Source organism: Peromyscus californicus, unplaced genomic scaffold (genome assembly GCF_007827085.1).
Source record: "Peromyscus californicus insignis strain IS unplaced genomic scaffold, ASM782708v3 Scaffold_14__1_contigs__length_90479793_seg_2, whole genome shotgun sequence".
NCBI classification, from domain to species: Eukaryota; Metazoa; Chordata; class Mammalia; order Rodentia; family Cricetidae; genus Peromyscus; species Peromyscus californicus.
In genome coordinates this window covers 47,687,501-47,701,476 of record NW_026294436.1, presented here as the reverse complement: position 1 = coordinate 47,701,476, position 13,976 = coordinate 47,687,501, and the positions used below count along the sequence as shown (strand labels likewise).

Below are 13,976 nucleotides of genomic sequence, written 5' to 3'. Positions count from 1 at the left end.
TTCCATCAAGGAAGAAAAGTCAAGCCATATTTGAAGACAATTATGTAAGTATTTCTTAGTGCCAAAGATAGAAAATGAAGGTCTAGCATTGAAGAAAATAGGCTCTTGGTTCATAAGAGTTTTAGTGAGTTGTCACAAAAGTATACAAGCTCTCGGGTTTGTGGGATGGTGATGTGTGCAGATACATGAAATGTTTGCAATGCAGCTGACTTTTTGCCCTAAAAGTTTTTTTTATGTTTGTGTGTTTATTTTTAAGAAAAAAACACATGCTAGAATTAGATGAACAGAATCTTTATTTTTAGAGTAACGTTCAGGACATCCCAGGGTTCTTTCAGCTACAGAACCTATTCTCTCCTCTGAGTCCAAGGGGCTTCCTTTTCAACCTCACAGCTGTCTGTTAAACATGGACCATAAAATATGTGCCATGTACAATAAGCCTCAGTATGTTCTGCTGAAGGCTGGCTTTGGTATTTCTTGGCTTCCAAATGCTTGGTATTTCAACTATAACAATATAATTTCTGAATGTAAAGTTCAGCATTTCAGATGAAAACATCAACTTTCCTTATGACTTAAGAGATTCAATTTGTCCTTCTTCCTCAATGAAAAAACAGTCCCCTAAATTATATTTTGTTAGGTCATCTACCTAATCTTTGCTATTTGAGAAAATCAGAACTGGGCCAGTTGTTCATTAGTTCATGCTCCTGTGTTCTCAGTAGTCACACTGTTGGAACACAGGGGCAAACGCCTTAGCTGAATGTCTTAGGAAGTCTGGAAGTTCAAATTCTTGTGCCCTTCTTGCATTGATTCTTAGACACAAATTGCCTCCTGAGTCCCTGAGATTTATGCAGTTAGTGGTTTAAGAGAAACAAGGCTCTCGACATGGCCCATTAAAAGCACATCTTCCCACTGTAAGCCTCAGACCCCAGGGTCAGTTTAGCTTTTCATCTGCGGAGGAGATCCGAACACCTGTTTTCTCACACTTGAAACGATACAGTGAGCTTATTTCACGTCTTGTTATGTGAGTACCGTGAAAATGCTGGGGGTTCTGACGCTCACTGTGTCTCTTTCCTGATCCTGTGGAATGCCTCTGTTACCACTTATCAAAGGCAGTGAGTTTAAACCTCCCACTAAATGCCAGAGCCAGCAGGGCAAGGTCCTTCCTTTACATTCTTCTTTTATGTTTCCTTATAACAAAATTAACTTCTAGGGTAATGATGTTCCTTGGTCCTACTCTTTACACAACGTGTCCTCTCTCTTTTGCAGCCAAAACTTGGCTATCAGAGTATAAAAGACTTTGGGGGGTACTCACATGCAGGTTGAGTAATAAAGTGTTTGAATGTTTGGTCACTGACTGGGGTAGTCATCAGTAGAACTCTTAAGTTTGGAAACTTGGAAAGCATGAAAAATATCACTCATGCACTTTAGCATAAAGAATGTTGAGGGTGGGAGAAATAGTCTTCCCCAGAGAAGAGCACACCAACTGATTATCCAATACCAACTGGTCAGCCCTGAGAACATGCACACAAGTAACACTATACACATTGAGCAGGTTGTATGTATGTATTTATGAATATATATGCATATATATAAACATATACACACATGTATGTGACAACAATTCATTTAAAAAGAGGTCGTGAGTTTGCAAGAATGCAAGGAGAGTGTATATAGGTGGGTTTGGAGATAGGCAAGGGAAGGGGGAAATGATGAATTTATATTATAATCCCCCAAAACAAAATAAATAACTTTTAAAAATAAAAAAAAGCATCAACCATTCAAGTGAGTTATAAAGTCCAATGTTACAAGCATCATGTTAAGATAAGTGAATTTCTAGTCTTAAACCTGCTTTTTTATTTAAATTTTTTATAGTTTTTGAGAATCATATGAGTACTGTATATTGTTTCTACTCCAACCTCTCTCCTTTCCAACTCATCCTATGCTTCCCTACTCCCTTTCAGATTCATGACCTCTTCAATTGTTTTACACACACATAAACCATACACCACACACACACACACACGCACGCACGCGCGCACACACACGCACGCACGCATGCATGCACGTACACGCACTCGCACACACGCACACTCTTATTAAGTACATTTAGTGTTACTCTTATATGCATGCATTTAGGAGTGGCCAGTTGGGATTGAATCACCTATTGGGGGATTATTCCCAGAAAAAAATTATTTTCCCTCTTTCAGCAACCACTGATTAGCTCTTCATCTAGGGTCAGGGCTTAGATGAGTTTGCTCTCATTCAGGTAGTTGGCATGGCAACTGGTCTTGTCATCATGTAGATCTTATTCAGGCAACCATACTATTGAGATTTCCTGTGTGCAGCTTTTCTGTCATGTCTAAGAAACACTCTCTGGTACCAGGTATCCTGGTCCTTTGGTTATTATCCACACCCATCCCTCAATGTTGCTGAACTGCTGCTATTTCCCCTGAGTCTTAGATGTAGGAGTTGTGTTATAGATGGATCAGTTGTGTCTGGGCACCCCACGTCAACTGTATTCTTTTTAAGAACTCTGTCTTTACTCTTAAAGTGAATCTTAGGAATTAATGAGCCTTCTTTCGTTGACTCCCTCTTAGTCCTGTAAGATTTTCACACATAATATTTATCTAGAAACTCACTGAAGATCCGTTAGAAATCCGTCACCCCTTTTTGATTCAATCTGATTGGATAGAACCAGACTTACATATGGTAAGTTGCAGTCCTGGGCCTCTCATGGGGGTAACATGAAAGAGCACTCTGCTAGAGCTTCTTCACCCCTACAACAAAAATGTGCCCAACAAGCTTAGAAATGACAGACACACTTACCATGTGCTGATCACTACAGTACCCACTAGCTACATGTGGCTATTGAGCAGCTGAAATGTGCTGCTAAGATAGCTAATAAAAAAGAGAAATTAAAGTGTAAATTTAATCACCATACCTGCCCACCAGCTACTGAAATGGACAGCCCAGCTTTACAGTACACTGAATTTGGCTACTGGTATGGCATCCTTCATCAGTGAGTCCTACTTTGATGATAGCTTGGTGATATCCTATAATGGTAGCTACAGGAGAGAAAGGGAAATTAGGTCTCTTAGTTACCCCTAAATGAGCCCAAGCCCTGCCACTAGACTATAGAGAAAGGCTCTCTGCTGCCTCAGCTCCACCCACGAGTCTATGCATTGCTGAAGTTTCTTCTATTTCCATGTCTTTTTTTTATTATCAAAAGAAACAGGCCAGGGTTACATGCATGCTCTGACTTAGCTTCAGAGCCCAAGCTTCTCATGAGTTCTCCATGTCCTCACTGTACCTGAGCACCTTTAAGTTGACTGAAGAGTCTCTGTACCTTCTCCTCTTGTTTTTCTTTTAGCTTTCACTTTTTAACCCCCTCCAGTCTGGTCTCTGCCACATCACTCTATTAATGACTGCTTTTGTCCAGGACAGTTCTGAGTCTGCCATTTGACACCATTGGGTACTACTCCTTATTGAAGAGCTCTGGGCCCTTATGCCCCCTCCACACATTCTCTACTACAGCCTTTCTTTTTCAGCCATTTAGGAACTGTTCATCCTCTGCCTTATTTCTTCCCTGGATCACTTTCTTTGTTATTCAATGCACTATCCCTGACCAAACTCACTGGTACTGATGTTCAATTACCAACTTTGTCAGAAGACTCTCCAGACCTGCATTCTGGAATCTTTTTCCTGAACTATGCCTGATGTGAAGCTTCCTCCTGCATGTTCTGCTTATGTGTCCAAGAGAAGGCTTAACCCATCATCCCATGAGTGCCTTTCCATGTCATAATCTCCACTTCTTCCCTTGTTCCCCTTCTCCATGGATGGGAACTCTCAGTTGCTCAAACTGGAAATGTGATGTCATCCTGTCCTTCTTATTCTCTATCTTCTTCTCTCTCCATCCTTGTCAAGTTGATCTGGATTTTATCTCCATGCAGTGTTTCTGAGTTTGACTACTTCCTTCTGTCATCACTGCCTTACCCAAGTTATTCTTCTCTTAACTGGGTCCCTGCCTCCTGGCCTGGCCTTTTTCATCCTCTCTGGGATTCTCCACTGCTTTTAGGATAAAGTCTGAATTAATTAGCAAAATTTCCAAAGCCTTCTATTTCTGTCTTCTACTTATATCTTCAGTTTGTTACATTGTCATCAGCCCCCTCTAGTCTACCCCCCAACTTTATATTCCAGCAAGTTTGAGCATTTTGTAGTCCCCAAATAAAGATTATTGTTGCTTTACTACATGCCTACACTATGTGTCTTCAGAGCATTTAAATTTCTTTTGCAGCTACACATTGATTGTTTGATTATACATAACCATGGCATAAAAACAAAATCCCAAAAATATTTCTTCAGAAGCTGGCGAGATGGCTCAGTAGGAAAAGGTGCTTACTGCTAAGCCTGATAACCAAGTTCAGTCCCTGGGACCACATGATGAAAGGAGAGAAATGACTCCTACAGATTGTCCTCTGACCACCACACATGCTCAGCGGCATGCACATGCCACCCCCAATAAATAAATAAATAAATAAATAAATAAATAAATAAATAAATAAATAAATGCATGAATGCTTTAAAATGTATGTCTTAAGAAACTACCATAAACTTTGTGTTTGGTACTATCGATGGTAAAAGTGTTAGAAGTAGTAAGACACATACAGTATGCCATCTGCTATCAAAGAGCAGACCCTGTTGCAGAGGCAATAAAGACCTTCTTGTAACACTGGCCTGTTTATGCAGTATGGGCACAGACTGAAGGCTTTGGGGGTTCATGGCAAGGAGAGAGAACTGGAGGCTTCTCAGAAGGCAGAGTTCATAAACTGAACCCGATTTGACTTTGAACGCTGAGGAGGACTCCAACATCTGAAGAAGCTGAACCGGCTGCCTGCCTCCTCTCTTCCTTCAGAGTCAATACTGTCCATTTTGGGGAAGTAATATTTATAAAAACAATTCTTTGGTCATACTATCTGCTGTCTTTTGATGGCCAAATTCTCTGTAACTGGCCCCAACATATGGTTATTGGTCTAGAGGAATTTTAAGGTGATTTACAAACTGAGTCCATGATTACACCCTAGAAGTTTTACCTGCAGCTTCCCCTGAGTCCTCATTTCCCTGCACCCTGACTTTGTTAACATTATTTTTGTGGGATACAGTGGATGTATGTCTTCTTGTGTTAAAATTTACATTTTAAGTTTTCATAAAAATCTAAGAACTGCAGACTGAAACAATGCTCCATGTCTCTGAACGTGGCAAGCAATCATCATGTATAGGACTTAGTTGATAAATGGTCACACAGCTCCTAGGCACACTCTCCTGATACTTCAGTCTTTGTGTTGCCCACACAGGAGAACAGAAAAGAAGTGAGATTATAGCTTTCTTTTTGTTTCGATGGCTTCTAAATGGGCTCTTAATTTTTATAAAAAAATTCAATTTCTTATTATTTACTTTAAAAATCATTTCTCAAGCACAATGCAATAAACTCAATATGGTTTTGTGCTGTAGAATCTGGCAAAACCTTCCACAGTGACTTGTATGTAATAGGAGAATTATAGGATTAGCAACAACCATTCATAGACGTAATAAAAGCTGAGGTAACTTTATCCCAAGTCAGAAAACAGCACTCTTTTTTTTCTTTCTAATAACCCTCTTGTTTTAATAAAGCTTATCCTTTATTTGTTGTATTTTGTATATACATATATGTAATAATATTTATTACATATATACATATATGTATTACATATATACACACATATGTTAAACATATAACACATACATATATTCTTCACTTGAACTAGTGCTTTTGGTTAAAAAGACCATACCTTATTCATGTCTAATTCTTCTTCAAGGTTGCTGCACTAAAATGTTTAATTTATGTCAAATTAAAATTTTGTGTATGAGCATATTTTATAAAATAGCTATGATGACCAGTTAAGCATCCATATCCAAGAATATATCCAAGGACTCAAATTAACTTAAATTCTTCACCTGTTTTTATCGTGAACACATTCTTAAATAATTCAGTAATTAAGTTATCAAGAGTTATGATAATGAGTGTATTTTAATTAAATAGCTTACCTTTTTATTATTTATGGAACAACTGTGTCAACCTGAGTACATAATTACCAGCCATATGTTCGAATTTATGGAGGCAGCTGATGAAAAAAAGGTATTCATTAGGTACAAAGTAAGGATAGTTAGTGTTTATTCTAACCCTAGTATTTTAGATTGAGTCATAAAATAAATCTGTTTCTCCTGTGTGACTGTGTAAGTGGCAGATGGTAAACAAGCATTGTTCCCTACAGAAACCCTGTTAGTGGAAATGCCCTTTATCTAATATTGCTGATAAGCACCAACAGGAATGCAGCAACTCAGGAGCCTAAGAAGGGTGTTCGAGTATTTCAGTGGAAGCATCCTTGCCGAGCATGTAGGAGGTCTTCGGTTCCATCTCTAACACGGCAGAAAACCCCACATGGAAACCAAAACTTACCACCCAGACAAACAAAACCCTGACCCTAAGAAACAACTCATTCAGTCCACCTTCCTCCTCTGTCCACATCACCCCCACCCCTAACAATTCACACTCCCACACTTTGCCACTGAGAAGCTGTGGCCAATGGGGTCAAGCTCTGCCCAAAGCTGGGTTCTGCTTCTTTTCTCCATGTAGCATAAAGTCCACAGGAGTTTATAAAGAAAAAAATGCTCACTTCTGTGTCTGTTGTAGTTTCAGAGTGATTATACTAATTAGAGGTCTGTCCCCTTAAAGCAAAATCATATATTGGAATATAGCCACAACCAAGGGACATTCACATTGCAATAGACATTTTCCTGCTTATTCCTAGAAGCTGGACAAGCCCAGGGGGCCTCTGGGAAGGTGACTTTGGAGAGACATTGTAGGAGGGAGAGGCTGAAGTTCAGGGGGAGCAGTATTTGAGACACTCAATGTGCCAGGCTTGGTGGGCAGCCAGAGGGCAGTGTGGGTGCATGGGATCCTAGCCACAGACAGACTCAAGCCTTTTACATCCTTGCTTACAAAACACTGACAACTGTGGGTTGAGATTCCTCAAAGGAATGGTTGAAGAGAAATGAAGGGAATTGGGCACTTAGCTAAAAATTATAAAACTAAGCCAAAGGCAAGAAAGAAACTGAAATTGGTAAATTAATAATGAAAAACAAAAATACACACAAAATATCTCCAGTGACCAAAAATGCAGTGTTACCTTTCACTGCCCCGCCTCAGCTGAGTGCACTGTGTGGTTTTTATGAGCTTGAGTGGAGGCAAGCAGCTTAAATACATCAGGGGAGATTTAAAAAACTGCTGTTTTGAACAACTGTTCTAAGTGGGGTTTTGATTTCTATCTTGCGACCAAACCATAACATCTAATCACTTTCAGCGGACAGCTTATGGCTGTAGTCTACCTCTTCTTTCTTTCAGACCATTGCACTGTTCTCTGAAACAGCTACTATAAACTTTAGATGAACTAACAGAGGGTATGGCATTGATTGTCTTGCCAGAATACTCAAGATGAGTTGTGTTTTCTTATGACAGTTCTATGGATCCAGAAAGCAGAAGCCTTTGTTCTTCTGAGAGCTAGAATAACATCATACTTACTAGTGTAGGCTCTGGGGCTAAGTTGTTAAGAGTAATAACTGACTTTAACCCTTCCTTCTGGCTCACTGCGAAGTGGAGAATATAACAACACCGGCTCATGGAACTTTTCATTCAATAGATTCCTTCTGCTGCCAAGTTTGTGATAGATCTTCCCAGAGCCCCTGGGAGATAGCATTAAGCAAAGCAAACATAAGCCTCGCTTGCAGGGTGCTTCCAGCTTGATACGGAAGGGTGTGGATAAACAGACACAAAACAAACTACAGCAGGCTGGAAGGTAAAATATCACAATGACACACAGAAGAGGGCACAGGAGGTTCCTGAAGGGAACAATAGCGGTTACAATAGTAGGCAACTTAGACCTCAATGAAAAGAGAAGTTTAGGCCAACCCTTGAAGAGACATTAGCAGCTTTGCAGAAGCATAGGAGAAATACCTTTAGAGCAGTAAGCTAGCATGAAGCCCCTTGTGTAGGGCTGTGCTGGGTGGCTCTGGCAGAGGCCATGCTGACTGGATTTCACCAGTGAGTAAGCTGAAGGGAAGAGGATATTCGTCAAAGTGGCAGAGAGTGGGTGTAAGTTGAGTAGGGCCTGGAAATCTACAGCAAGAACTTTGGCTTTGGCCTCTGAGTAGAATAGTGCTGAAGGAAGTAGAGGGTACTGAGCAGAAAAATAATCTATATGTCACAGAAAATATGTCACTCTATAAGCATTAATTTGATGCCCATTCCTGTTATTTTACACACCAGGAGAAGTACCCCCAACACACCAACCCATTGTTATCCATTGTTATTAATGTAGTTTTTTCCATATGGAGTTATTATAGGTTTTTGTTTTTGTTTTTTTTTTTTTTTTTTTTTTTTTGCTGGTTGCTAATTGCTGCAAGAAATCCTACTGGTTTTTTTTTTATCTTCCAGAATTAGATGGACCTGGGTTGTTGCTATTACCTCTACCTTGAGTTTTAAACATGTAATGTATTTTTGTATCTGTTACTTGTTCAGAAAAAAAATCTTGCCTTTCTTCAGTGCTGCTCTCCTTTGCTTTTCTCAGTGCTCAGCAGAGGAGCAGTCAGGTTCACAAGAAAAGCACAATTGGAAATCAGGTAGGAACCATGTAAGAGACCCGGTGCATGCATGCCCCAAAGCATTGGAACTAAACTGCTTGACTGACGTTTTTTTTGAATGCAAATTAATCATATGTAGTTTTTGCTTTAAGATGCAGCTTTTTGTTTTATTTTTTGCTTTTCAAGTTTTTGGAGCGAACTTTGTACTTTGTTTTGGCTATTTTTGCAGTTAACCCTACCACCTCACTTTAAGTAACCCCTGCTACTTGCTGTGCACTCTGCATTAGACTCCTTGTGTCCTCTTTTGCTTGCTTCTGTTACCACCAAACTTGATTTAACATTGAATCTGAGGTAGCTCAAGGTTAAAAATATGGTGAGTAGATGCATGAGCTTCTGAGTGCTGCTGGCTAGTTCACACGTTTGCACAGCTTGGTAACAGTGAAGGGACAGCTCAGAAATACGGCAGTGTTGGAATAACCTCTGCCATGCCAAATTTCTATTGGTTGACGACGATGTTAATTGCTAAGGTGATCTGATCACTTGAGTTTTTTGAGTTTTGGGGCTGACCTGCTGTCTGACTAATAGCGCTCTGCAGAGATTGTATTAACTCCGGCAGTTTGCTGTTTCTTCTATGTTTTATGTGATAATGAATATTTGCCTTGTTATTTCTTTTCAACTCAAAACAATGATGATTTTTTTAAAAGCTTTTTTTAAAAAAAAAAAACTACAGAGGTACAATTATTGAACAAATTGAAACTTCTGCTCTAGATGATTTTTTCCCATTGTTTTGAAAGGAGAAGAGGTAATAACAGACTTTATCTTAAAACTTTTTTTTTCTGAACTAAAGCATATAATTCTTTGCTATTTCAGGGAACCAATCTTCCGCCTTCAAGGCAAATTGTACGAGCTAAGTTCTGTAAGCTTTACTGTTGCTTTTTTTATTTAGCTTCCCAAGGGCACAGTTTGTCTTTAACTGATTAACTCAACTAGCGCTTGCTACTAATTTTTTTTTAAACTTAGGTTGTCTTGTTCGTAACACCATATCACTGAAACAAAACTCCTCTTCGGAGGGTTATCCTTCACTGCTAATAACTTGCTGTGATTGAAAGGTATGAACTAGTAAACCCTACAATGCTGTAATAATAAATCCTTAACCTGGTGGGTGCTTTGGTATTTCTCTAATTTTAATGGGCCTTAAAATCATTAAAATCATTAACGATCTCTGCCTCTATCATTTTCTGCTTTGTTGGTCTGAGGCATAAGCTTTTCTCTTTCCCCTGTACAATAATATTTTCAACAAATGTACATGATGCTTCTAAAAGGTGGGTGAACATTGATTATCTGACTTTAATATATTTATTTGTAAGCTTACCCAATTCAAATCATTTGTATTTTTTAAGAATAAAAATCCCAAAGCAAAATTACATTGTTTTTTATATGGCTGCAGAGTTGAATCTTTTACTATTAGATAGTATCTCTATGTTTCACAGAAGTATAAAGGCATGATAAAACATTTACAGGAAGAGTTAGAAAGAAACTGTGTTCTCATTTGTACTATGAAGGAAATAGGCTTGTCCTCCCAACTGCACAGGTTGAGAATGAGATTGGAAAATACAGGCTTTGGATCTAGGTATTCATGAGTTCAACTTTAATCATGCCCATTAGTAGCCATGGAGCTTTATACAAAATGATCCCAAGTTTGCTCAGATGTGTGTTGTTGGGAAGAACAGAATACAACCCTGTAAAATTATGTGGAGAGTCTTGTGGGAGGATGAGACAGGATTGTCACAAATTCAATACCAGCTGGGGCTACATAGTGAGATCCAGTCCAACTGGGATACAGAATGAATCAAAAAGTGAATCTCTACAGGGAGGTTGTGAAAGTCTGAAATAATATGTGTAAGGATGCTTCCACAGCCAAGTCCAAGATACACACATACCCTAGAAAGAGTACAATCCTTGCTTCCAGAAGGTATGTGCTACTTGGAACTTTTAGATGAAAATGTAGGAAGTATGAGAAAATTATAGAAGTTATACGATAAGGATGATGAAGTATTTAGAAAATTAGAAGTTACAACCAATTATTCCAATGCCCATAATGTCTAGATTGTGGCTTAGTGTGGCATGGGTTTACCTATAAAAGTTTTCTCCCTGGGTAGTGGTGGTGGCACATGCCTTTAATCCCAGCACTTGGAAGGCAGGGGCAGGTGGATCTCTGATTTCAAGGCCAGCCTGGTCTTCATAGTGAGTTACAGGACAGCCAGGGGTGCACAGAGAAACCCTGTCTCAAAAAAAAAATTCCACAGGTCAGAAGCTACAGCTAGGAAATGCAATAGTGTGATAGTGCAGGCACCTAACTTATATTAGATCTGAGAGGAAGTATGGCGTTGCTCTCAATTAGAGACTCTAAATGCTAAGATCGTAGCTGTGTTTCCATGACTGCACTTTTGCCAGGAACATCAAATCCCACACATTATAGAGGTTTTGAAACCCACGGTAACAGAATTAGGTGCATATTGGAAAATAGTACTCCAAACTCTTGGGGTCACTCAAGCCTTGAAAGCCAGAATTATTTTATTTCTAAAGCTTTAGAAAAATAATACATCTACTGTGTCATGTAGGATCCAACATTCTGTGGGATCAGAGGTAGCATCCTGTCATCTAGCAGAGCCTGTTTATGTAGTGAGATGAGTTAATAGACAGAGCAGGTAGGCTAAATGAAAGTGGTAAATCCTCTTGTTTCAGCTCAGATTTTGCTGTCCATTAAAAGATATTGTCTCAATTTGCAAGTATTAGCTTATGCATCTCAATAACTTACTTTCCAGAATCAAATTCAGCCATTTATAACACAAGAAGGTATATTCAAGAGGATCTTTTATAGTTTCTTAGAAGTACACTATCACAATTAATGTTGTTTTATTTATGAATCTGGGTATTTTATGTCTGTTTGGATCTGTATAAAAACAGTTTTGCCTATGAAAAGGTGCAGAGCCAGGGACCTTAGATTCCAGCCTTACAACGGCAGCTACATGTATGATAAGGCTGAAAGGTCCCTCAGTGTCCTCAAGTGATACATTTATCCTGCCGTCCTCTCAGGGCTCCAGGGTATGAGGCAAACTTAGTAACAACTATACATCAGAAACAACACAGGATCAATCCTACCCTATTCATTTTTATCTGCCTTGACATTTTAGTAGACCTACAAATCGATGCCAACATGTAACACAAAAAAATTATAATCATGAAATTTATATAAAGTTGGGCTTTTGCACAATTTAAATGGGAACTTCATCCATCTCTGTACTTATCAGACATGTATTTAAAATCTAAATGTGCCAAAACCTGTGGTAATGCTTAGAGCAGTAAGATGTAAGATGTTGGGGATGTTGGTAAGTAAGCAGTACATGCTCTGTACTAAATTCTAGATACTTCTGCTCATTCAAGTCTTACTGAAAACCCACTTCTGCAGGAGGCTAGCCTTGTCTTGTCATGTATGTCTGATTACCCTCCCTCCTCAGAGTCTCACACTGTCTCATTTTATGGTTCACATTTTTCTAATGACATTTTGTCCACTGTTATGAGGATCAGAGTTCCATCAAAGTCTCGTTGTTTGCTGAGAACAGACAATGATTTTTAAGCACAGTCACATGAACATTTTAGAAGCATCCTGCTGCTTGTGGAATGGAAGGAGGCTGTGAAGAGTGGACAAGATATAAAGAAGAGATTAGTTCGGTCTTTTGGATAAGAAATTATGGATATTTCTGAGTTAGTGGAGATGCTGATAAATTCAAGTATTTGATTAAATGGGAAGATTTTCACAAGCACTGTGATGAACTGGATGCTGGGAAGAGAGTTCAAGACTCCATTGTCTCAGACTTCTGATTTGGGCATAGGAAAGGAGCATTGAAGGTTAGATTTTGATTCAGACTCAAAGTGTGGTGGCTCTGTTCAGTGTGAGACTAGATTGACAACATAGGAAGCCAGAGCAAGCACATCAGTTGGAGATTGGATGGATGTGTCTCTGAGACAAGACAGAGACCTTCTTCGAAGGTACAGAGAGCCATTGGTAGATTTCCAATAGGGAAGGGATACCAACTGATTTTTTATATCAATGAAGTCTAGAGAATGGTTTTGAAGAGTGCAAGTACAGGCCCAGAAATTAATGGTTTTTTGAAGTAACTTGTGTTAAAAATACAAATATTGATATCAGAAAACATATAGAGGAAGGAAAACATTCAAACTATTTTTAGGAGTGGTTAGCCCTCCCAGGCTTCTGGCTGAGGAGATCCATTGACAAAGGGAAGGCAAGAAAAAAGCATGTTAGAGAGGGTGGGAAAAGAAGGTAGGAGTTGTTTGTGCCTATTAGACATCATTATGGCTTGGGGTTCAAGAGTCATGTAGAATCGAGGGACATGTTTTATAGTTGTTGGTATATAAAGTAGTTACTAAAATCATGGGAGAGGTGAGATTAGCTCTAAAGGGTGATGACATAGGAAGAACTATAGGGTTCAAAGGATGATGGAAAAAGGATTGGAACACAATGGGGAACTGAAAAGAAGATCGAGAGGTGGTGAGAAAGGTTGGACAACCTGGAGAGGAACAGAATGGAAGACAACGTTGAGGAGAAAGAACACGCCATCTTCACTCCATCTTCAGCTAGAGACTGGCCATCGTTGTAATCTAGTTCTTCTCCCAGAGAGAACATTCCAAGGACAGTCAATGACAGTGGATGTTTGGGGGATCTGAGGAAGTTTAGGGAAAGTTGTCAGGTGGTAGGCAGGGCTAGGCGTCATCTGAGACCTATCAATATCAGCAGCCCTACTGGCCTTAAGGACTGCTCTTTTAGTCTATACTCGAAAGCTGACATAAAGCTGAAAATACTTAAAACTGGACTGCTATGACCTGAGATTTTTCCAGGGTCAGCGTAGAAGCTCAAGAGGAAAACTGCATTGCAGTTTTGGGGAGAGAGAAGTTATAGTAATGCACTGCTTAATGTGAGTGGCTTGAACTCTGTAAAAACCAGGAAACATTAACTAAGTAGCAAACAACCTCAAAAATCTTAGCAGATGATTACAATTAAAGCCTAATTCAGTGTGCTGTGACAGCCCCAAGAAGTCAGGAAGACAGCCATCCCACTCTCATAATAAAGGCTTTGTCACTGTGACAAGATGCTCGAAAGGGACAATGTAAGGAAGCAAGTATTACTCTGACTCACGGTTTCAGTCCACGCTTTACTGGCTTCACTGTTTTTTATGGTCCTGAGCCAGAACATTGTGATGGAGAAGGTGTAGTAAAGCTGAGTTGCT

At 39.3% G+C, this 13,976-nt stretch overlaps 1 protein-coding gene across 7 annotated transcripts in view; it reads left to right on the top strand.

The window, feature by feature from the left end:
- The window catches only part of Dnm3 (dynamin 3), a 498,900-nt gene that overhangs the window by 207,822 nt on the left and 277,102 nt on the right, over nt 1-13,976 (top strand). For 4 of the 7 annotated variants that reach the window (XM_052737388.1, XM_052737385.1, XM_052737384.1 and 1 more), the window contains exons 13-14: nt 8,658-8,709; nt 9,541-9,570. In XM_052737388.1, the coding sequence (XP_052593348.1) occupies nt 8,658-8,709; nt 9,541-9,570 (82 nt within the window). The remainder of the gene's footprint in view (nt 1-8,657; nt 8,710-9,540; nt 9,571-13,976) is intronic. The other 3 variants (XM_052737389.1, XM_052737386.1, XM_052737390.1) reach the window with 1 other exon arrangement.